Source organism: Typopeltis vanoorti, chromosome 22 (genome assembly GCF_054136105.1).
Source record: "Typopeltis vanoorti isolate ZY-2024b chromosome 22, IOZ_Tvanoo_1.0, whole genome shotgun sequence".
NCBI classification, from domain to species: domain Eukaryota; kingdom Metazoa; phylum Arthropoda; class Arachnida; order Uropygi; family Thelyphonidae; genus Typopeltis; species Typopeltis vanoorti.
In genome coordinates, this window is record NC_143570.1 from 59,318,447 (window position 1) to 59,345,120 (window position 26,674).

Genomic DNA, 26,674 nt, shown 5'->3' on the forward strand with positions numbered 1-26,674 from the left:
TATCTTATTGAAAGAAGTGAATGCAACACTTCGTGGAGGATTGCACTTTTGGTACAGTCTGAATCTCAAAAGATAAAAAAATACAGAATTGTATATAACCACAATTATGTAGAATATGTACTACGCTAATAATCAATTTAATTTAAACCATTTTCAAGACAATATTCGGAGACAAATTTCTTTGATATTTGCGAAGTCAAACAAGTGGAATAAAAAAAAAAACAAAAAAAACGTTTTATGTAATAATTTTCTGCAATTTGGAAAATACGAATAAAACAGCATCCAAGTCATTTCCGGTGTGGTGAGAACGCACTGCGAAAGGAAACGCGGGCGTTTCGTTGTGCAAGAATGGGGAAAAACCCTTCGTCTGTGTAGCCATGCTGATAAGAAGATCGGTACACGAGGCAACGACACTCTGTACAGGGGAGATCAATGATACTTCGCAGGTGTGGCTCTTCATATTGAGTATGAAACAGCTTTCAGGATCATGCCTCCATTAATTTCATGCAATTAGTCGGGTTATTCAGAAAAATGATTAAACCAGTTTTCGCAATCACTTCACATCTCTAGGACTGATAACTTTTAACTGATATTGTTCAACATTGAAAAGATATAAAAAGTAGTAGTAAATGCGCACTAAAATGTGATTGATTTTTCACATGGAGAAAAATAAATTTCCTTTATTTACAAATGAATGTATGAATTCATTCCTACGAAGTTCAGGAACAACCACTAATATAGTAACGCCAAAAGTTTCTAAATGTAATAAACATTGCAGATGAAAGTATTTGTGAGATTTAAGAAGTGCTGAAACTCGTTTGGTTTAATCTGGATATACTTTAACCAGCAACATAAACTCAGCAATTGAAATGTCATCTTATATAATATAAAATATTCCAATCATTTAAGAGATCACTGACTTTCAGAACAGAAAAATGGCTTCATATTACTCTGAACTTCGAGCATTCATAATGGATCAAAGATGAATCGTCTGTAAATTATCGGTGACTACGTATTTTTAGACTTGTACCTACCTCAGTCCAATCTAAAGTGATGGAGAAAACCATCAATTCCCAACTCCTGCACTATCTTGAAGACACCCAGCTATTAAGCGACCACCAGTATGGATTCCGATATTGCCGATGTATCATCAATCTCTGGACAAATGTCATGGAGAAATTTAGTGAATCTCAAGTGGTTACAGTTGATATCTTCAAAGCTTTTGACCGGGTTTGGCATCAAGGCTTAGTAAGCAAATTCACATCATTTGGATTGTCTCAGGACTTTTTGTAGTTGGATTGCCAGCTTTCTGTCTGGATGCACACTATGTGTGATGGTAGACGGTTCCTTATCCTCTAACCATCTAACTAATGCCGTGGTTCCACAAGGTTCTGTTCTCTCACCAACCCTCTTCCTTCTGTATATCAATGACTTACTTCAGTTGATTTCCAACCCAATACATAGTTTTGCAGATGACAGCAGATTGCACTCTTCCGTTTCATTTGATAAACCTTACTCTAAACAACTCACATCAACTTAGAGAACATTAATCACCGTTGCCATCAATTCTGATCCCCAAGGCATCCTCCAATGGGGCTCAGATAACCTCGTCAATTTCAATGTTAGTAAAACCCAGTTCTGTCTTATCTCACCCAAAAAAAAAAAAAAAAATTCCCAGTATTATTTTTGATAACACGCAAATTTCCAGACAAGATGACATTTCGTTTTTTGGAATTACCTTTACATCAAGCCTCTCCTAGCATAAACACATCACAACCATTGCATCCTCAGCTTCCAAAAAAATAGGATTTCACTTAACCTCTGAACAGCTGTTAACCTTATACAAATCACAAATTCTCCCAGCTATCGAATACTGCTCTCACATTTGAAATGTGGCTCCCTTAAAATGCTTGACTCAATACAGAGGAGAGCAATCTCCTCAATGAAGAGGAGAGACAGATTGATAAATGACTCATCTCTTACCAACCAATTTTCACACAGATGTTTGGTCTCTGCAACTTGTGTATTCGATAAACATTTAAACAGCAAATGCTCATCTGAAACAGCATCAATAATTCCCCCACTCAGTGCTAAGCCCATTGGAATACATACAGCTGCCACTCAATATCCTTTCACAGCACACCTCGAAACCTACAAAACAAGTTTCCTTTCCTCCTCCTTCATCCCTGCTACTGCTGTACTGTGGAATAGTCTTCTTTCCTGGTGTATTTCCCAAGGAATATAATACACAGGCTTTTAAATCAAATGTAAACAAGTTTCTCCTTCCCCAACCCACTACCCATATACGGTACTAATGTACTATAGGTTGATCAACCAACCTCTCGTGTATGGGCTCAACATAAAAAAAAAAAAAAAAAAAAAAAAAAAAAAAAAAAAAGGACTCTGTTGAAGCACCGTAACAGAACCAAGGTTTGTATAAAGGAGAAGAGTTTACGTTCAAATGGCAGATGAAGGATATTCATGGATTGGAATAAGGCTATGAGGATAGTGTATAATACGTATGAGTACCGACAGGTTTGTTTTGTCGGATGCAAAATCCAAGCTCAAGGAAAATCCGTAACTAAACAAGAGACGCTAACTGTAAAGCCCCTTATAGGTTCCTAGCGATTTAGAAGATCTTCAAAATCAGGATCTTCAAACCAAAGAACAAATGTCGAGACATCATCGTGAATGCGCTATGGAAACGTTAAATGTATTTATGTGAACGAGAATAATTTATGTAAAGTATTTTGAGCATGTGTGAGAGAAATGAGATCATCCTATTTGGCATTTTTGTAATGTCAGATGACATGAGTTTGAGAACGGGATCGAGAATGAAACACGAAATTGATAATGACTGCGAGGGATGTATCGTCAGAGAAGAAATTTGTATCGAGCTGAAATCTGAATTGCCTATGCGAGCAGCGATGTTAGCAGTATAAACAGTGACGAGTGTTCGCAGATTAGGCAGAATGATAAGGATTTCTGATTGGCAATTTTTGCAATGTGCAAATGAACAAACGGCTCGGTATCTCTTCCAGCTGAATATAAGCAATGGAGTCGAAAGTATAAGTCAAAAAGAATGACTCCCCACTTTGGGAAGTTGCTGTACGATAAGTCTAAATTCAAAGAAAGAAAATTACAAAGGATGATTTGTTGAATTGTGGGGAAGAGAGCAGCTACGAATGAATCGGGTATAATGAGGTAAAGATCTTCTTCCAGAGAGAATCAAAAAGAAGGCATATTACAAGAAGGGATACGCTGTTATTACTAGTCAGTCACTGAATCAATACACAATGCCATATCAGGAGACCTGAGTGAAAGATCAACACCTTGTAACTGAACAATTGTCGAGTAATTCATAAACAACCAATCACCGTAGAAATGTAAATCTGTTTGGAATTGAGTCCTCTTGAAAGAGTTGAAAACATGGCACTAATAATCAACGAGCAAATAATCAGATGGTACTTTTCAGGCTCCTTCTTCGAAATGTTGCCTGCCCAGTTAACATGAATAAAGTTAGATTACCGAAGGATAATTATCGAGTACTCTTTGGAATTAAGCACTGGCAAGATGTTAAGAATGCTTAATGAGCGATATCTTTAAAGTGAATTCCAGTGCTTGGACAAGGAGGAGTCGATGAGAGAAAAAAAAGAGTCCTTACGTTCGTCTTTTCATTAGAAAGACCAGATTATATGCAAAGTGGCTGCTCATGGAAACTCAATAAATTTTCAGCATTTGATCCTCTCCCTTTTTTAGAAACAAAAGACAAGTTGGTTTCCTGCTTAACCACTCTTAATGTGTATGCTAATGGTTATTCTCTGCTTTAAGAAAGGAAGCAAACCTAGAAGAAGAAAAAAAAAAAAAAACACTCGCGACTACCAAGACTTATTAAAATAGACAATCCTTTCGCATGGCCTACTGAATATTTCTAAGATGTGCAACACTATCTAGCACATGTATCTGGAAGCGCAATTCTCCTCTCCTCGGGCCAATCATGTTTGCTAAATGCATATTATAATTCAAGTAGCTTATCCATAGCAACCTGATGCAGTTATTTTCCTAATAAAATATCATTTAGGCCGGAAAGGGATTAAAATCTTTCTACCTGGTATGTCTCTATAAAATGCATCGCAAAAAGTGAATGCAGATGAAGCGTACATAGAAAGAAAAGCTCAAAACGGGCAATTATAAATAAAGTCTCCCTTCTCCTAGAACAAATGCCGAAGCACTCAAAGGAGTTGTTAAATTGCTAACTCTGTAGGGAAATCTACATCATTTACCAAAACACGCAACAGCACATGCAAACAAGAATGCGAATAAGCGCGGTGGACTAACTGTTGCTATAGCGACACTTACCAACTTCTCGTTCTCATCTTCCATTTCGAGGCGCGCATTGATGCAGTTACGAGTATCTAGGAACGCTTTTCTTTGTGCATGCTCCATGAGGCTGTGTACGAAGATACCGACAACGTTGACACACAGAAAGGCAAGACCATTGGCAACAAGCTGAAAAAAATAATAAAAATGAATATTTGTACGAATAAACAAGGATAAAAAGTGTTTATACAAACTTTCATGTAACATGAGATTAACAGCACTTAATGTAATGGGGGAAAAATAATATGGCCGAGAGGACCCGTCCTTGGTGTAACAAAATCTCATTCGAATCTCCAATAGTTTAAATACGGAAAGATATACAGTAAAACATTTCATTTGTGACAAATGAAGTTATTCTTCCATTAAGTTTACAGTGAACTTACAATGTTGGCATTTTGCCAGTCATATGGCACTGGCTCGTGAATTGTTGCAGAGTAGTTTTACGACAAGTTTAAAAGAGATTAATCAACTTGTACCATCTGTTAAAACTCGTGTCTTTGGTAAATGAAGCCAGAACAGAGAGCCCACCCTGGAAGCACCTCTCTCGACTGTGTCATTGGCCTTGGCCATAGTCTGAAAATTTAAATATGCTTCGATTTGCAACTTCTGCCTGTCTCCTTAAGATGTATTTATATTAGCGACAAGAAAACAAAAATAACGCAGGCAGATAAAATTGGACTGATAACTTTCGCTCGAGTTTTGGACTGTTAATCAAAGGCAATGATTGGACTTTGAACGACAGGACCACATCACTCTAGCATAGCTGGACTAAAAACATTCGTAATTAAAACGAATTGATACTTTTAGATAAGAGTGCTAAGGTTTTTAAAGTTCTTGTGCTTATCTTATTTATGTCAAACTAAAACATATGAGAGAAGAGAGTCGTTTTCCTCTTCTCACTGTTACGAAAGGTTGCCATTATTGTTTTTAGTAATCCCCTTATACAAATTCGCTTAAACTTAAATAACTCAGACTGCATGCAAATTCTTTCTTCGTCTTAATAAATGCTAAACTACGTGTCTCACTATTAATAATTTAATAAAAATCAGATAATATAGTATTTAATAATTCATCAAAAATTTCATTTATTTAAATTTATGAATATTATTAATAAAGTTATTTATTATCAACGTATTAATATTAAATATATTATTATAAATATTAATACATTTAAATATTTACATTTAAAATTATAATTATATAAATGAAAACCTAAATTTATTAAAAATAAATTTAGAGTATTTCCTAATTCAAGAATTTCCCGCTTAAACTTTAATAAATTTAAATATATCAAAATTTAAAAACATATTATAATAATCAGTCAGCTTTTATCAAGTTTTTAATGTCTACAATAAATAACAAAATAAATAATAGATGACAAGAAATAGCTTAGCTGTAAAAACATCTCAAGACAACTTTTGTTTGATTATGCTAATATCAAATATTAATGAAAAGAAGAATATAATGTGTTGTGTAATATAATATGGCCGATAATCTGTTATGAAGTTACCAAGTACTAACGTAGCCAGGTAATCCGATTGGACCCTTTAGTACTCGAATAAACAGCATAAAAAAGCTGTTTATACAAATTTTCATGTAATATGCGATCAGCATATTACATGAAAGTTTGTATAAACACAGAATAATAAAGGAATATGCTAATTTGAAGTGACTTTATAGCAGGGCGTATTAAATTACATTATTGCCAATTTATGTTTCTTAATAATGAGTTGAAACTGCCTATGAAGAAGAAGCAGACATATCCTAGAAGCTAAATATTGAAAATACTAAATACTAAAAACTCCTAGGATATGAAGAATCGTAAAGATTAGATATAAAAATTAATGGTAACAGATCTGATATAAAGCTGCATTTATCTCGCTTTGATGCGCATCTTTACACTGATAAAAACGCAAACGTTTATTTATATTGTTTAAAATCATCTATTTAAGAGTGTTCGTAGAAGTTTTGATAAAGACCTAGGCTGGAATGACTTAGTTTCGAATCTCATCAAAGAAGCAAGAGCCTTTATCATAGTTTTTCAATTGAAGGTGAGTTAGGCGGAAAGTCCCCCCCCCCCAAAAAAAAAACATGGTTTTTCATCCTGCAATTAGGCAACAGAACACGCAATTTACACACGCCGAAATATATACAGTATTTAGGCATAAGACCGACGACGTTATTCTAAAATCCAAAGATACTTAGCAGGTAGGGATTGTAAGTATCGGGGATTATAATCATTATTTATAGGTAGGAAACATCTTGATCTTCAAACATTTGCAAAATAAAGTAAAACTTCCACCTGAAGATTTATTTTGTAATACAAGCTAAAATGCATAGTCGTATGTTTTCGGTGGTGTGTGATATTGATATTTATACAATGGTCTTTTCTTCCCTACTTTTTATTTAAAAATTCCTTTTCATGTAAATCATACATAAATATTACATCGAAAGCCTTTCTGAACATATACACATTATTTTCAGGTGAGATTTCAGTATTTTCGTGAATCTTCTTACGAATAATTATTATACATAATTCGTTATATTCGTCATTACGATACTTAGAATTCATTAAAAACATTCATTACAATCCATTATGCATATTTTACCGAATTTTGATCAGAGTTTTCAAAGAGATAATTTCTGAAGTTCACGAGTGCTTTACAGTACAGTAGCATGTGCTAAACATGTCTAATCTCATTAAATCTCATTCAGAAGCATGACTGTTGTGAAGGCAAGAAAATAAAAAAAAAAAAAAACACGTTTACACGAGATATTTAATATCGGCACTGGTGAAAAAAAAAACTCGTGCTTAATTGACCATATAGCTCTGTATACATTTTAGATACTCCAAGAAATAAATTCAATGCATGGTGATAATTTGATAAATCGTCAAAAGTAAAACACGTTTTATACGTATATATGAGAACACTGAAATATTTGTAGAAGTATGGCAAAGTAATCATATTTGATTAGTCTACAGTCTAGGCGTTTTTATTTTATGTGATCAAAATGGTAAACGTAATTGAATATTCTCTGCTCTTCTCTTCTAAACCTATATTTGATCATCTTTTGTCTTCCTGATGTGTAATGTCATTACTTCTACATGGACGCTATTGAACGTTCCATTCAATCAACTAGCGGACAAATCCAATTGCAAATTCGATTCCCAACAACTTGATTGCTATACGCGTGGGATTGCCCTGTAACTCGTTCGTAAGAGACCAAAACGAAAGCGAAGAGATAAACGAAATCTCACAAAGAGGAACATAAACGGTGAATTGGACGCAGTTTGGATACAGTTCGTTCCAAAATGTTAAATTAAATCAAAGTGATGGGGTACTTAAGAAGAAGCTATACAATCGCTAATAACAAATAAATTAATCTTAGTATTCTCATGGATCTCTGCTGGAGTTAATACGACGCTATTCATTATACCAGCGCCAGTAAAGAATTTTTTTTCCTACAAAATGAATATATATATATTTTAAAAAATATTAAATGACTGAAAGCCAAGAGATAATATATATAATAAAAGAAGACATGACGCGAAAGACAAATGTGGACCTCTATTGTATAGAAGTATCATCAAAAGTGGAACCGTAATAAATTATGAAAATTTCTTCTGAAATTTTCCTACTGTATTACCTTTACATATCGAATGTGTAGATATCGGTAATAATGGATAACAATCAACTTCATCTTTCTCGTTAGAAAGCTGCAATAACCTCAATAAATGGCGAGCTTTTATGCACTATTTTAAACAAACATTTCTGTTTTTATTATCAACTTTAGCATATAAAAGATGAAACAAGGCCACGTGTTATAACTAATATCCAAGCATCGCTTGCGACATTCTTAAACTATTAGTCACAGAAAGCGTGCTCCCTCAGTGCAAACATTCACAACAACTTTCCTTACAAAATACAAGCTAGGAGGTCATAAAGGACATTATTGGCGTGGTAACATTGGAAATGTCCTAGTTGGCAATGTGCCACAAAAACTGCGCCCTCATGTGGCTACTTCCGAACACAGATGGCACTTACCTGTCATTTCTGTGAAATGATAATAACAAAGAGTCGTAATTCCGAGCTCTGAAGCCAATCTTTCGTACTTACTCCACCTCAGAATCAAAAGCATACATAACCAGAAAGACCCGTACGTCAGGTCTCTCATCTTGAGTAGGTCAAAGGTCTTACTCACTAATAAGGCGGCTGACATAGACTTCGCCCACATGTGCTAGTGTTGCACATCCTAACTGATCCTTGTAGAACTTTACGTCATAACAGTTTTCCGGATCCTATTGTGTAGAATCAAAACGACCTTTAGAACGTTTTACTAACGACTTACCATTAACACAAAAGACAGTATGTTGCAGTATTTAAAAATTTAGAAATGTGTTGTGTTAAAACTTCTTAACACAACACATTTCAGATATAACTTACCTGAAGTCGGTTGATTAATCGGAAAAGTAAATATAGTGCATTTATATTTTTTTGTTTCTTTCTTTCTCTATAATAATATTTATAGTACAAAGAGCAGGAATTATTCCTTCACTGTTTCTGGATTATACATAAACATCTGAGAAATACACTGAATATGCCCTAGAAGTGCTCTTACGTACAAACTAGCATTCTGTTTTACTGTTTGAAATATCCGCCACTTTTGTGTATTTTTATGCTGCTGGAACATGCTTTTACCGGAGCACATTTGAGCGTATCACAAGCATGGGAGAGTAATGTAAATTATAATAACGGGAACAATAGAGGGTGGATGTTCCATTTTTATACGGGAACAACCTCACCCCCGCCTTGACTCTTTCAGACGTTGTCAGACGCCTTCGCTGACGTTCGGTCTCCCAATGGCAAGTACTCCTTTTTCTTTCTTTCTTTTTTCTTTTCTTTTTCAAGCGTGCAATCCTCATACTTCGGTACCGTTTCTACGTTCCGAAGTATCGATTTACATCGTCATATTTGTATTGCTATGACCTAAAAAAAACTCTCGCAAACCGGTTAGATAACCATATTAAAATAAAGATAATCATCCTATCTGCTCTTCCATTTTACTTTCGAAAAATTATCGCTGATAAACAACAGTCTAATGTCGCTTGTTTAACCCCAACTTCATAACTTCATAACATGCTTCATCAGCAAGAACTAAAGAATGGAGGGGGGAAGGTTGATAAAACATAATATTTAAATTAATCCATCCAAAAGCAACTCGAATGAATATTGTTTTCCCACTGAAAAACTTACTTCGCATCAAGTGTTATGTGTAAAGCTACGATAAATTAACGTATTATGTCTATCAGCTTCGGGGTGCACTTTGGTGCGTATTCATGGATCGATCGATCTGTTTGCAAGAAGAAAATTAAACGAAAATACTATAAAGTATGGCCAACAATATGCTACATCTCGGTCTTGCTAGCCTGATCGAGCAAGAGTAAATCCTGTCGCCTACTCCATATGAAGAACTGCAAATTCTGCAAAAGAACTACACACACAAGCGCGCGCGAACCCAAATCACCAAATCTCAAAAAAAAAAAAAAGAAAAAAAAAAAACTCTGTACGTGGTAAAAGTTATTTTTAAATGGATTTCTTACAATTCTTTGAGGAAACAAAAAATCTAATTGATGTTACCAATGTTTACATGAAGGGGAAATATATTTTTTAACAAAAGCGAACACAAAAATTCCAGCTGAACGCTGTATACCTGAAATTAAAACGGATAATAATTACTGAATCTCACACTACTAGCTTAGGAAACGACATAACCATGATGAAGAATTAACAGAAAACAAACAAAAACATATGTCTCAAATAATTACAAAAAATAGCTGGTTTCTTTTAAGTGAAGGTTGTTGCTTAATTATATTCAGGAAATCACCGCAGAATCAACGATCTGTAAGGCTATTCTTTTTCTTCTCAATACACAGGCAGACTTTTGGGGAAAACAATTCCCTGACAATACGTTTGCGCGTGTTTATGCAAATATATTTTTAATGAACTTGTGCAACACTAGTCAACGCTTCCCATCTTCCCCTGCTATTCTTGCATTCTTCAAAGCGTTATCTCTGCCTTAGCTGTAGATGTTGACCGAATTTGATAATTAGAAATCGACTTTTGGAACAAGACGTTCATCTTAGAATATGAAGGTACATCAGAAAATACGATGTGATGAGCGAGTTTGCATTTTTATGTGTTCTCTCTAAAGAACAGATCAATAAACCAAAGCAGTGGAACGAAGAATTTATGGCAAACTAAATATGTTTTGTCCATTCAGAGTTCAAGAAATGTTCTTGAAAGAACTAGCATGCAGAATACGCTGCATCGAGGTTGATCTCATTTTCGCGTGAGAGTTTTCATTATTTACCTTTGTACATAAACCTCCTCTGGTTTTAAATTTAATTCCTTCGATTTGCTAATATAACTTATTAAAGAAGGGAGGGGGGGGGGGGGAAGGACATTATGTTACTGGGCTAGATAATTGAAATTACATTATAGAAATTACACTACAAGGGTTTTCCAGTTCTACATTAAATGCCAAGAGAATTTATTCTTATCATGAAAATTTCACGTGATATCCATCTTAAGCTAAGAAACCTATTTTGTTATCTAGAGATGGATATGTAATCGTACTACGCTAATCACAACAAACTAAGAAATACATTGATAGTTAAAATTGGAATTTCCTTTACTTACACCTAATACATTTCTTCCAATGATTCTGTAGGGAAGTTAGAAAAGTGACAGTTTTCTTTGGTTGGAAGGACATGGATCTGAATCTTATCTACAACGCAGAGAACGTTTATAAGGGATTATCAATCAAAAGACTCGTTTGTTTTTCACATAAGCGAAGTCAGGTTTTTTTCTTTCCACAAAACAAACCTCTCTGAAACTGCAGTTAGCCAACCTGACACATTAGTTTCATTGCATTATTTTACAATTCAAATCAGTTTCTAATCACTCCGATTGAATATTACTTTTACAAATAAAAATATTTCCGAGTTTCTATCCTACGATTCCAATTATAAATTATGTATGATATTCTACATTGAGGAATCATGATGTCAATATGGCGGAAATAACTTATTGCTTGGTGTGACTAGCCTTGCTTACTGAAGTCGTGAATTGGTTTGAAAAATTGCGTATTTGTAGGGCTTCCAAATTATCTTACTCGTTAGCCAATTTACGGTACTAATATAGTAAAAGTTTCAACCTTTCGTGGGAGATCTTAACGTTAAAAATATCCATATGAATCGTACTGTTTTAGAGTTGGAATTTAATCGCCACTGTTCCTAAAAAGTATCATGAAATCCAAACCCCACTGCACATGAACTTTTAGAATGAGAAGATTCTGCAGCTGTTGGGAGGATTAACATTGAAATGGCTAGTAAAGTTTTTTCCCGAGGGGAGGGGGGGGGGTCTAGGTTAGCTTGGTGCTGTCGAAATCTGGGAATTTAAGTTTAGATAGTGATAAGGGATACTAAGAAATTAAGAAGGACGGAGAATGGGGAAGAAGAGAAAAAAATCTGCTTTTGCATATCTGATATTGAAAATCTAATGCTTTTGCATCAAATTTGTGAAAATGCTCTGAGTTTGGAAAATCAGGAAAGCTAAATTACTTTTGTTCACATAGCGTATCCTACTATAAATTTTTCAAATGGAAACATAATAATGAACAGATTAATTTCGATGCGATTTCAAATAACCACGGTTTATCTTTTGAACGTATAGGCAATTCAGAGTAAACCTATCACATCAGAGAGAAATGTCAGTATTAATCTAGTTTTCATATATATATATATATATTGGCATAAGTTTTATGCTTCCCTACTAAAATAGCAATCTGCTTTTGAAAAAGCTGTAATTCTTCTCTCTTGCTCAAAACCAGTTAAACAATAACTAGTTCCAATATCTAGTCTTATATCGGTTAACTTCAAACTCACCAAACCAGCTTTTCATCTTTCCCTTTTGTCATCGAGTCTACCTCTACTCTTTGCAACAACAACATACAACAAGGTTTTGGGCATTTTGTATCAAAATACGACTGCGTGTACGTGCGTGCCTCTGATGACACATTTCTCTCCAAATAGTTCAATCAGAGCAACTCTTAAAGTACATCAAACGTTGTTGAAACCAATTATGATGATAAGCAATAATTTGGCGGATAATCTATCTAGAATTGGAAAAATTTCAGCAACAGGATCATCGTTAGAATTGTTAATTAAAAATAACAGGGCTTTTTTGTAGGGTGGATGATAGGTAACGAGACAGTGTACCAACGTCTTTATTAACAGTGATGTGCGATATACGCATGCAGTACATTTATATTGTAAATTTAGTAACACTTTACCACGCTTACCTAGTATTCAAATAATTTTAGTTATTTAATAAATTCAAATTTTTCGCTATGTTTATATATATATATATATATATGTGTGTGTGTGTGTGTGTGTGTGTGTGTGTGAAATTCTTCCTGCTAGCAAAGTATGAGTACTGGTACCTACCGGCTTAACAAAAATAAAAAAAAAAGTGCTGATAATAAATATAAAAATCCGTGGTACTTACAGGCCGATTAAGGCCAGTAGTAACTCAGATTAGCTTTCATAACCATTATTTTAGGAAACTGGTTAGTTTTATGCCTAAATACACAAGTTTGTACAGAATAACGTTGCATATTCTATATAAACGGAATGTGTTTTCCTGGTGAGTTTGCGGGATGAAAAAAGAGAGAGGGGCATTTCACCTACGTATAAGACGAAGCCCCAAAATTCGAACCCAGGCAGGTCTTTCAATCAAAGGGCTTCGTCAAAAGAGAATGAACTATGAAGGCTCTTCGCCAAGTGATTATAAGCCAAAATGCAAATCTATACAGTGCAAGACATTTCCAACAGAAATGTTTTGTTTTCTGGTGTGTCCGAAGATGAGTGAATTTTGCACGCATGATAGCAGCTCCAATTTGGGATGAAGAAGTGGACGAGTTTGCTATTGTAATAGGAAGAAGGAAAATGAGTAAAAATAACTGGGCGTTGAAGTGATGCATAAAAAGTGTACAAAACATTTCGACTTACGAAGAAAGTACCAAAACATAAAAATTGATAAGTATATGTGTGGTCTTATATATTATAATCCAGTGCATATCACATATGCAAATAGTCTGATATAAACACCTATCACTCTTAAACTAATCCATAAACACTTTTGTTAAGTAACATTATATGGCTATTTAATTAGAATTAAAATTACGTAAGTTAAATATTAACAGCTCATTGCCATTTTATTGATACGTTTCCATATAAGTTCCAGCTTCAGGTGGAAATAAATTTCATCGCCAGGTGTGAGACCACCTTCCCGTTTATTGGAAGCCTGAAGTGGCTTGAAAAAAGTTCCATGTTTGGTCTCTAGAGCAGAGTTTCCGGACTGTGAAAAAAAAATTAAATAAAAAATACAAATATTAGGCATAGCTTCTGTGCGAGAAATTTAATACAAAATAGCACAGTTGAGTTAGAGGGAAATGTAGCTCCTATCGGAGACAGGTGATTTTTACTTTGTGTGTGCGTGCGTGCCTGTGGCTGGGTGGGTGATTTTCTCGTAGTAACAAATGATTTAACTAGTGATAGAGACAGTATGAGAGAGAGAGGATACAAAAGGACTGTTGGGAGAAGCAAGAACGAATATTGAGAGAGTAAAAATCGTTAGTTTGTTACCAAGATATGATAAACTGAATAAAGGAGAACGGTTGGGATGGCAAACGATTCGAAGGAATGATTACAAGTTTTTGAATGTAAGGTGTGATTTTGATGGAAGAATAGATATGTGTAAGAGGGACGACCTGCACTTGAATGCGTTTAGTATAGGATGTCTAGACAAAATATTTATTGGTATGAGACGTAATACGGAGAGTCAGGAAAACTAGATCATGACGGTGGCGAGTATATAGATGCCAGTGCAACTAAATTAGTTAACTGCGCATAGTCAGGGAGTGCGACAAAAGGATGACTGTGTGTTCTCAAGGCTCGTACTTAATAAGTACATGCAAACATATCTTCATAAGTGAGACATTAGACACGAATAAAGAGTTGCAAATTGTCCAAGTAAGCCAAACAGGTTACAGAGGCGTGCATTAAAAAAACTGGAGGGAACTTATTATGTCTGTGCACAAATGCCAAGAATATTAGAAACAAAGGAGTTGAGCGTTCCGTCTTGTAAGTAGGCTGTGGACTCGGATCAAAGGCTTTAGTGAGATCTGATATATTAGATCAAAATATGACAGGAGAGGGGAAGGTATGGCGCTAATGATATCAGAGGAATTCAATTCAGTCAGGGTAGAAATCTATGAATACGATGTTAACAATATCCCATGTAGCCTGAGTTTGAAGCTATCTGGTGTGAGCTGGATCTAATAAGATGAAATGCATTACTAAATCATTTTAATGGATGTCAAAGGAGCAGTTATCATGGCAGACTTTAATTATCCGAATATTGATTTGGTAGGCTGAAATCCCACGAGAAGAACAAAAGTCGAATTTATTGAGCTGTCGCCAAACAACTTCCTCAAGCAGCATGTGACAGAGGGAACTCCAAGTCAGAAAATATTGGACTTGATTATAGTGTCAGAGCGGGCTTTAATTAAAAACTGTTCTCCCACCGGTTGATAGTAATCGAAATGTACTGTTCTGGAAGTGCCTGAGTACACGGATGTCCTACTCAGAAAAGGTTATATGCTGAATTGCGAAAGAGGAAATTATGACCAAACGAGGAGAATACTAGGCTTTGTCCTATGCCATCGGTTGCTAGATGGGAAAGATATCGGCAATGCATGAGAATTGTTAAAAATATTTAAATTATGCAATATCGGAATGCGAGGAGTTCGAAGAATAAATAAGGTCGAAGTAAAGTGGATGTGCAATCTTATTAAGCAAGAGATTCCCAAGGAAAAAAACGATGTGAAAGGAACAGAATACGATGTGAAAGGAACAGAATACGATGTAATGACGAAATTCCTAAGCTCGGGCCAGAAAAGTTACAACTATTGTACGAAAAGCTAAGACTGAATATGAAAACTTCAAGCCAAGGAAAATCAAATTCTTTTGGATTTTAAGAGTTATTTGGTTATATATGTAAGTAAAAGAAAGAATGAATATGAAAAAATAACCTTAATGAATGTAGACGGTACTACAAATAAAGTACAGAAATGTTGCACTTTGTTAACTTACATAAATGAGGAAAGGTCTGGTTTAAGTGATTATGACAAAGCTCATCTGCAAATCTGTTAAAACGGATACTCGACATTCTGATGGCTTGATAGATATTGCAAAACAATCATTGGCTACAAAGAATTCAAGCAAATGCCGCATTCCATTTAATTCTTAAAATGGGCTTTCTCGGCGGTTGTTCGCGAAGTTCGGCAAAGACTTGGAAAAGGAAAGATGCTATCAAAATCACACTTACATAACAGCTGCAAAATAAGAATATTTCACGTCGCTTTCCGACAAGTTTCCTGCTGTGGGAGCCTCTCAGTGCTGGGATCCAAGCAGATAACATAGACGACGGTTGGCGGATAACATAGAGAACACAAAGATAAGAAGATGAATGGGTTTACAAACACTTCAAAATGGGGATGCATAAACGGTTCTGCGCCCTCAGAAACGGACTGTTGATCATTAGGACCAAAGCATGTTTCATTGAACATTGAATAAATAACATTGTTTAGGAAAAAAAAAAGTCTATGTGAATAACTCGAAACTATTCAAAATTATCCGGACAGATTTTGGGGGAATCAGACAAATCTGAGTTAATCTCCATTAAAGCATTATTGTCATGATTATACGCAACGATTCCTGCGATCCTTCCCCTCTTCTTTGGTAGGTCTGCAGCTATTGGATCGTATTGAAATGTATAAACGACTTGAAATCGTGTCCTTACCAAAGTGCTGCTTCGAGCCTAGAAGTGAAGTCACAGGAACTCAATCGCATGGGCACACTCTGCTTAGCAAAGCATTCCTGGATACTAAGACGGCGCTTAGTATAAACACATTTAGGACCATTTGGGAGGTCGTTTTTCGATATATTGTGTCTCGTGAATCTCGTAAAATGGTTTGGTAGACAGTCTGATTCAGAATCATAATGTATCAGACCATTCACGTGCAAGAAAGCGATCAGAATTGTCTTGACATTTTGCTGAACTCAAAAGTTGCATTTAAAATATTTTCCGAATGATTAATATTTCAGTGTAAATATTACAAAAATTTGAAGTAACTAAATCATGTGTTCAATGATGATGAACATCATTACTGAACATATTGTACTATTTTTGTCCAGAAACTTTTTTTTGTTAAAAATTAAAAAAAAAAATCAAATGAACCTAAACATATCTAGCAAATACATTTTAAGATAAATTATAGGGAAAGCAACGTAGTGGATCTCGATATAGATACAGGTATTGTTCTATAAAGAATTGTCACTTTCTAACAATTCTGACGATAATTTTAGGTTAACTACAATATGATGAATGTGAATGGGAAGATATAATAATTAATAGTAGTGATAGTAATAATAATAATTTGTACAGCGTGTAACATGCTATATTCTTAATACAAAGCCGAATTCACTACAACAACCAACTACATTAAGAATGCACTTCAGTCCTGAGTAACGGAAATAGCATTTTGCGTTGCATCATGTCCACGTACAGCAGAATCGTACGCGAGAGTGAGAAACGGAAATAAGTTTCTTCTGCTGCTTTAGCATTTATTAATACCACGAGTGATGTGCAAGATGCATGACACTGTGAATAGTGTACAACCACCGCAGAAAACAAATAAGAAAAACGTGATATGGTGCACTTGGCAGCAACATAACGATCAGGAAAAATCCAAGTGGGAGTAAATAAAATGTACGAGTAAAACGGAAGAACTAGTGGAAGTATATATATAAAACTATGTGAAATTAAAAAGTATCGAGATTGAGGCTCTTTAATATAGAAATGACGCTCTTACAAAACTAAGTTCCTGCCAATGTTCGAAGCCTTTCAAAATTTTCATTTTGTTTAAGTGAAAATTATATATTTTTGCCTTTCAAGTTCACTTAAGCTGATGTAAAGAAATGCCACGCCAGAATCTAAAAAACTGAATTCCACGATTTATTTTAGGAATTCAATTATAGATTTCAAGGGAGTTTTAGCGAAATTTCATAAAAAAGTTAAAAATAAGATTTAGCTACAATAGCAATACTCTGTTTTCAATGTTTTCCATTTTTATAGCGCGCCCATTCTTTCTTCTTATATATAAAAAATACAGGTGAAACAATCACAATAATAAATAATTAAAATTTAATATATTCATAGAATTAGCTATTATGAAGTTGGATTATAAAACAGACATACAGGTAATCCCCGATTTACATAGATTCGCTTTAACGCGTTTTTCTCCACACCAGTGTATACTATACATATGCCACACCACTGTCTATACGTTGCTACGCACTTGGGTGTATGTAGCATGTGCGAAGCATATTACCTACACATCGCCTCATAGCTGCGAGTTCAAAATTCGGTGCTGATATGAAGTCGAACTTTAATAATAAAGATATAAACGTCTGTTCGTTACGCTTTTTTCAGATGCTTTGTTTCCACAAGTATACATAATTTATTACAGGTTTAATTTTCTCTTATTAAACATGCTAATAAGACCGGCGAAGGAAAGTCACAACAATGGAATACGCCGAAACATAAAAAGAGGCGAGCTATTATTAACTTGCATATAAAGTTAAAAATCATATAAAATATCACGTCCAGTTTTAATATTGTTGATATCGCACATGAATTTAAATTAAGTGAGTCAACAATAAGAACAATTTTTAAAGATGATGATGAAATTAAAAAATCGGATGAAAATGTTACTCCATTCAGAGTGAAACCATCAGAGAGTTGGAAAAAGTGTTAAGTATGGGGATCGAAGATTTAAATAAAAAATCGATACCCGTCAATACGCAAATAATAACGAATAAGGCTCTTAGTTTGTAAAAAATAGAAAACATCAATCAATCAATAAAAATATTCAAAACACATGAATAAAACTGCATCCCCGTTTAACGCGAAAATTCGTTTTACGTGGATTTCTTAGGAGGCCTCCCTCGTGTAAAACGGGGATTACCTGTTATACTGATTGATGATGATGATTAGCCTATATTTTCCCACCCACTACAGAGTGAAGGCCTCTCCCATTGCGGGAGGGTTGGGTCTTCTTCTTCCATAGTGATCCAGTCCATCTTGGGAGAGTGTTTATTTAATTGTATGAATGAATCGGCCAACCAGGCGGACGTATACTGATTACAATAATTAAAAACACTTTTGTAAGAGTATCTCAAAACATGAGGATGCTAATAAAAAAAAACTGCCAATGTTGTCTTTATAACATAATAATAACTGCTACAAGACTATGGGTGGAGCGACTTAATGCCTTATTGTTAGTTCATACCAAAAACAACTAAGATAGAAAAGCCAAAAAGCCAATGTATCATATCTGTAAATTGTATTATGCGTCAGGCAGATTGTTTTGAGAGAGAGAACGAGAACTCAAGTTTACGGGAAAAAATTCTATTGGCCATATGAGACCGGCTACCATCACACCTAGCCTAAATGTTTCTATCAACGCTACTGTTATAATATGTGGGATTCGAACCCTAGCAATTCTAACAATAGCTGTTCTTCTGACAGCATTATAAAGGTACCAGCGTTATGGCCAAACACCAAATTTCCAAACAGTATAACATAGATACACTGTTTGGAAACGTATCAACGGACACCATAGTGTGAGGAACAAGCAGCCATGGCGCCCATCTTAATAAGATGTAAGACCTCCTTTCACTACAATGACTACAGCAATTTTGCAGATTTGTGCAGATTTGAGATCTAATCGATGTCCAGAACTCCGCGTTCAACATGTCGGCTGACGAATGCCGGTTTTTAAATATTATCCTTCGTTCCTATGTTCGGTGAGTGTGGTGAGTCGTCATCTGTGAGTAACACTTGCAGTTGACTCCCTTACGCTTGTTGTTGACCTAGGATGGCCAAATTTGTCAACAATTTCCCAAATGAATAAGCTTGCAACATGGCATCCTATTACAACGCCTCTTTCAAATCCCGCCAGTTCCCTTCTCGCAGCCAATCCACCCGGACACAATTACACTGACTTTGGAGCATCATATTCCTCCAATTTACACCAGCTACAAACACCTGACTCGTTACATGGCGCAATGCGCTTTGCCCATGGGAGGGTGTGCGTTGACTTCTTTCTAAACAGTGTATTTAATTGTTTTAAAAAGTTTTCAAAATTTCTTCTTTATCGAAAGTTTGTTTCTTAGAAATAACTTTTACGTTCCCTATACTTGGAGCAACTGATGAGGATTGTTTGCCATAAAAACGATACATTTTCCAGCTATACTTTTGTCAGTTTGCATTCGTATGGTAACTGATCAATGCAATTAACAGCTAACTCTTATATCATTGAACCTTCTTTACTGAAGAACGAGCAGCTCAGCTGGACTTGTTGGCAGAGTGGTTAGCGTACCTACTTTCCAACCAACTGGCTGTGAGTTCGAATCCCACCACGAATGTTTGTAATTATCTCTAGGTGGTCTCACACCAAGCGACAATTTTCGTCTCCCATTGAGAAGTTACACTCTCTTTACATGAAGTGCCTTCGAAAGGTATCGTGTTTGTCCCAAGAGCAGAAAAATCGGATTATCTAACCTTAATCCACCCATGGTACCTAAAACATATGATATGTGTTTATAATCTTTCGTGAGTAAGATAATAAAATAGAATTAATAAAAATACAGTTAAGTGTTGTTCTTGAAATTCAAAGTTTCTTTTCGTAACTAACAAATATATCAGTTACAAGATCTGAGTCGAATGTTTAAAAAAAAGTTTTACCAAACATCGTCTGCTATGTCTATCCATGCAATGATTTTGCAGGTGGCAGGTGATTATTAGTTGCAAATTCCTTTAACTTAAGAAGGAAAAAAATCTTTATCAGATCAGGATATTCCAATCCGGCTATGTCGTTGTTCTGCTCTTTTTTTCAAATTACGGGGATTTTCAGAAGAAATTTCATATATTTTTTTCTACTATCGGAGGAGCGTAAGCGTTAAAATTTATTTAGATCGCAATTTCAGTAACTGGAAACCGTACAATAATTCTATAAATAGACGTATATTGTTTTTATTTTTCTGTAACACTTCGAACCCAGTCATGCATCATGTAAGAGAGCACAGATACGATGGATAAGACAGATCACGTACGGTATTAAAATTTTTTTCATTTTTATAGTAGCTGAAATAGCAATATTTCCAAAAAATATCGGAATGCAGTCAACCTTGCCAATGGTGAGAAGTGGAGACTGGCAGCTTATGGATTTCTTTTTGTGGAATGGAAAACAGTTACACGATTATTACTTTACATTCCAGAATTTATAATAATAATAATTATTATTATTATTATTATTCATAGAATTACTGTCTTAACAATTGCTGTAATAATTTTATTCAATGACTGAGTAACGTATAATTAATTATTCTTCTGAATAAAAAGTATACGTCACTCATACGTTTACACCGAAATGTAGTATCTACGAAAAGCAGCTGAACCAGCTGCAAAATTCTCTCCTCTCCTGCACTTCATCTCGTTATCTACTAGTAAGATGCTCATATGTCGCATTTCTCACTTCCTCCACCCGTTGAAGCAAAACATTATCAATGCGGTATATCTCGTGCAGTATCTTCTGGACAAAGTGCGTGACTTAACACTCAGCAACATGAACTTTATTCTCATTCATCTACCCAAAGTACCACCCTATTCAATCCACTTCTTGTAGTAAACAAAACACACCAGAGCTTTGTGTTGCTACATACTGCAACTTCATCATCTGCAAACAATTGAATATATCCATCTCCTCTCACACCTTGAGCTATTATCATCAATATATACATTAAACAACAGCGCTCTCGAACCTACAAGCGTATCATGTGGTAAATCTCTTGTTACCCTTTTATGACACGCTTCATATATGCAGCTCGCCGGCCTCTATTCGTCATCTCTGCTTCCAGTCTACCAATTGGCAGTCTATCCCCATCCAACTCAATTTCAACAATTTTAACCAGTCTATCGATATCCACTGCAAACTCTAGAAAATAATGACACAGTGAAAAAAAGCCATGTTATTGTAGCTTATAGAGCAAAGAGCAAAGGATATGAAACAATTCAAAGATGATTGATCAATTAAAAAAAAAAAGCGCAAGTCCATTATGTTGCTATTGCAATTTGATGGAGTATTAGCAAATATTTCACGTGATTATTATTGTTATTATTATTGGATTTTCAAGACTGGCATATAAATGAAACTTTAAAATAACGAGCATAACATTATGTATTACTTTTTCTTTTTTTTTAATTTATATCCGCGCGGTTAGCCTAGTTGCTGTGCGCTCCCCAATCATATGACTGGGGAAGGAGTGTCCCAGGTTCGATTCCCGTCGAAGACGTGAGGAATTTGAGGATCTTCCTCAGCTGTGCGCTCCGCAATCATATGACTGGGGAAGGAGTGTCCCAGGTTCGATTCCCGTCGAAGACGTGAGGAATTTGAGGCTCATCCTCAGCCATAGCCAAGTTAGCCGGTCTTGGGCGCGGGCAGTAGGGTTTTTTCCGCCAGTTTATCTGCCGTTTTTCTTCCCGCAAGTAGGCAAACCGGCTCCATGAACACACGGATCTACAGCCATAAATACTTAACCTATCATGAGGGGACTCAACTCGCCCCAGTAGGGACGGGAAAGAAAAAGGGAGGAAACTCCATACGAATAAATAAATAAATTACTTTTTTTTGAAACTTAAATTTCAAAAACGATTTTTCTTTAATTTGATTATTAGTTCTGTGGTATGTTATCATTCAAACGGGCTCCTCTTTCGCACATTCTGGAGGAGGACTGGACATTTGCTTTTCGGTCGGAAAGATCTCAGTTCGAATCCCATCAGTCGAGCAAGAACTTTCAAGGGCTTTTCAACTGAAAGTGAATTAATCGGCCGCATACGTAGATAGTAGATTTTTTCCTAGGAAACTAGTATTTTATTCATGGAAACACACAAAATCAGCAGCTAAATTCAAGTGTCTTAATTCAAACCAAACCCGTTTAAAGCACTTCTTCAATCAACCATATAAACATTCACATGCTGTCATTTTTTTTTCATGTTCAACATGAAAACTATTTAAATAGTTCATTGAAACTATTAATCCCGTTTTCTTATTTAAGGGAATTAAAATTATTTAAAAAATAAAAATAGGGGACTCGGTGCAACAGAAAGAACTAAATTTTGGATAATGCATAAAACCATTAATTTTTTAGGAGTTTTAATATTCTTAAAATGGCACTCTATTTGATATTATTGTAACAAATATCGCTTTCATGTCAATGCATTTGAATTAGATGAAACTGTTCTTTTTATATTTAAAACAGTACTCGTAATTCAAATAAGCATTCAAAATAGTCGCAAGAAATATATACCGAATTCATCAAGGGAAGAAGCGTGTTTTCAAACCAGAATTATGTGACAGAGCTAATTTAGCACGAATTGCATAAAATGAAAACAAAATTTTATTTCATGCACTTCTGTAATTGATATAGATAAAGTAAGTTGAAACCGAGATAACTCAACATGCAATATATGTATTGATTTACGTGTGGAATTTACAGAATGCTATTAGAAAGGATTAATATCATGTAAGAAATATGGAGATACGCTATTTTGAGATTATAATGAGAAAAATATCTTTCGCTGTAGTGGTTTTTTTTTTCTGCTTAAATGATGAGAAAATTGATTTTTTTTTTTAAATTTTCAGCAAGACTACTTTCCTTTCTGCTTCTTGGAGTAAATTAGAATAAATAACATTTTATATGTTATAATATTATGATAAATAACTAGAAAACCTATGACATTTCATAACTAGATATTCTTTTTAACTTATTTGTTTTCTGAAAACCCTTACTGGTGAAATTCCTCAAGAAACATAAATATTTGGTGTTTGAAAACACTAAAAAATCCTAATGCCGAGTCATTAGGATTTTTGCTCCGGTCAGACTTACATGCACGATTACAAAGAGACAGAACTGTGTTGAAATTATATACAGTATTTCAGTAATTCCTCTCTGCTAAATAGGATTTAATAACATTTAGGATTTAAGAAGTACATAAAGAGGTTCAAGTTGTTTATTTTTTGTTTTATCGGACACTTTACAAGTTATTCGAACATATATGAATAATTCCATACAAGCTCGGTAGAATTTGATGATTTTTTTTCTTAGGTGATCCGTCTATGGCAGATCCGTCTATCGTAAAACTGCCCAAACATCAGTCTTGTGGGTAGCCAACGGTTAGATAATCTGGAAGCACTCTTCTAGAGACCAAATATGGAAAATACTAAACCCCCTCAGATCCCCCAGTAAGCAGGGTAGTAGTCGCACATCGAACGATGAAATTCATCTTACCAACTAAAGACATTCCCAAAGAATCATACTCACGACCTAATGAGTAGAAAGATTAGGACCGGGGATTTAGCATTTTTGACAAAGTTTCACTCTTTTTTAAAATTTGTAGCGCCATTTCAATTTTTATGGTTTCAATCGGTCCTTTTGTAGTGATAAAATTAGGCAAAAGTAAGATGATATGTCTAGCCCAGATAAGTCAAAAAGGGACGAAGTTTAGCAAAACAAACCGTTGGCACAGTCGTCAGTTGTTTTTTTTAAACTTCCACTACTTCACAACGTTTTCTTTGAATAATAACGAAACTTGATTCAGACACCGTGATATATATATATATAGAGAGAGAGAGAAATTCTACTTTGCACTGTTTCAGTCTGTACTGCACGTAAATAATACAGTTTCTCCAACCACAGACTATTCGAATGCCAGCGTGTTTAGGTGGCAGATGAATTTCATCACCATCGTGCACCACCACACTCTTTATTTGATGCTTGAAGCGGATTGAAAAATTTGATGTTTTTCTCTAGAAGAGGGTTGCCGTGTTGTCTAATCTTTTGTCCTACTCATGGTACTAATACTGAAGCAAAGAGTCCATTCGGATTCTCATTAAAAAAGAAAAAAAAAGGTCTTAGTGTCCAGTTCGTCAGGTGAGTACGTACTAACCTAAGAACTTTTAGATATTATCACAATCAAATCAGCTTTCTGTTGTTAAATCAGCCCTTAGATCGATTTCGGTGATGAAAAATTCTTTTTCAGTTATAATTCCATTTTTTATTGACAACAGAATCTGAAATTACAATAACATTTTTTTTTCTAAACTATTCTTCCATGGCTTACTGAAATTTAGGACCAGTGTCAAATTTCTCAGGTATTAATTTATTAATACCTAAAATTATGATAATTAATTGCAAAAATAAAAAAGAGGAGCAATTAAAATGTCCATATGACGGAAAGGAAGGAGCCGATACATAGGAGTAGTCTGGAAACCTTAAAAACACTGCAGGCCAAACGGTGAACTAATAGCATTTACGTTTTGTTGACAGTAAATGTTGTCATAGGCTTAGCTGGTGAAATGTTTTCATAATATGGCGATACCCTCCTCATAACAAAATACAATAGAAACTAATTCTAGATCATTCAATTTAAATAGCCAAATTTTCAAAATTCAAAGCAATGTGTAGCATGTGGAAAAATGTTCCTGTAAAATTCCATTCAATGAAAAATATTTTACTTAAAAAGTTACCGAACCGATTTTTTTGCTTAAGAATAAGTACCGTGGGTAGGCTAAAGATCAGACAATCCGGCAACCCTCTTCGAGAGAAAAACATCGAATTTTTCAATCTACTTCAAGCATCAAATAAACAGTGTGGTGGTGGTGCACGAAAGTGATGAAATTTATTTGTCTCCTAAACACATTCCCGAAGCTTTCATGTCCACGCTGGCATTCGCATTATCTGTGGTTAGAGAAGCTGTATTATTATTTATTATATAATAATAAACTAAACTGAAATAAAAAAACTGTATTATTTATTTATATAATATTGCAGTACAGACTAAAACTGTGCAGAGTAGAATTTCTCTCTCGATATCACGGTGTTGGAATCAAGTTTTGTTATTATTCAAAGAAAACGCTATAAGTACTGGTCGTTTTTTAAACTAATATAAGCTACCTTAGAGAGATAGCTGTCGATGAATTTCTTTTATACTACAAGTAACTATCCTGCCGATTGTACAGGCTTAGTTATTCCATTGCTACTTTTCCAATAATTTAAATATATAATTTAATAGCACAAAGAACACACGTGAACCTGCGAAGGAGTGACTTATTTAGTGCTATTTTAAGAATAGTCCTGCAAGTAGCAACGTTGGGGATTCACTATGAAGAAAACATTACTGTACGATATGAGACACCCTTCCTTTAATTAAAGTATTTTTCTTTTCTTTATTTTAGAGTTTCGTACAAACTGCTTAGCACTTAATAACTTCACAATGCAGCTGTGAAGGGCTAAGTTAAGATTAATGTGAATCTCTCTCTGCAAGAACTTACAGAGAACATACAGAAATGAGGACAATAAACAAACAGATACAGAAAACTTAAACGCAGCCAGAAAAAAAAAAAAAAGATATGCCGCCGAAAACAAAACAAAACGTTTTTTTTTTTTCCATCCCATACATTTATGTATTCATAAAGTTTGGTTGATTATAATCACAGCCCAAGCAACTAAGACTATGCCACCAATATGTGATGTACTGTATATTAACTGATTATATTCTCCTGCCTATTTAGGGATGAAAAAATCCAAGTTCGTAGGAGGAAAACACCCCAACGCTTCTATATGAAAAGCACTAACACGGCGTCTGTTGAAAATCCGTTATAAAGGTTTCTGGCATAAAAGGAATTCGAACCCAGGTAATTCCAGTGAAGGATAAGTGTTGTATTGTCCTAGCTACGGGAGATATTTAAAACAGTTAGAATTAAAATCACAAACTGGAAGATTCATTCCCGCTTCGTTATGCACACTTTCCATTCGTTTAATCGATATAAACTATCCATATTAAGGGAGAAAACACAATTTCTTAGCCTTGACACAGTTTACTTAAGCCAGTGGACAATATAAAGGAAGTTCAGTAATTACAGGATCTTGTTTTCCATGCTGGCTTCTTTCTCTTTAATCTCATATAAGCTCCGTTGATTAATTCTTCCTAACGCAATGCTGATGCAAGGGCAGGAAATGAGTCGTAAGTTTTTATCGCCCGTCCCT

General features: G+C 34.9%; 1 protein-coding gene across 1 annotated transcript in view; it reads right to left on the minus strand.

The window, feature by feature from the left end:
* LOC150094441 (adenylate cyclase type 1-like) overlaps positions 1-26,674 on the minus strand; it is a 619,545-nt gene that overhangs the window by 409,340 nt on the left and 183,531 nt on the right. Inside the window, exon 2 of the mRNA XM_090412469.1 lies at positions 4,360-4,509. Within this exon, the coding sequence (XP_090268595.1) occupies positions 4,360-4,509 (150 nt within the window). The remainder of the gene's footprint in view (positions 1-4,359; positions 4,510-26,674) is intronic.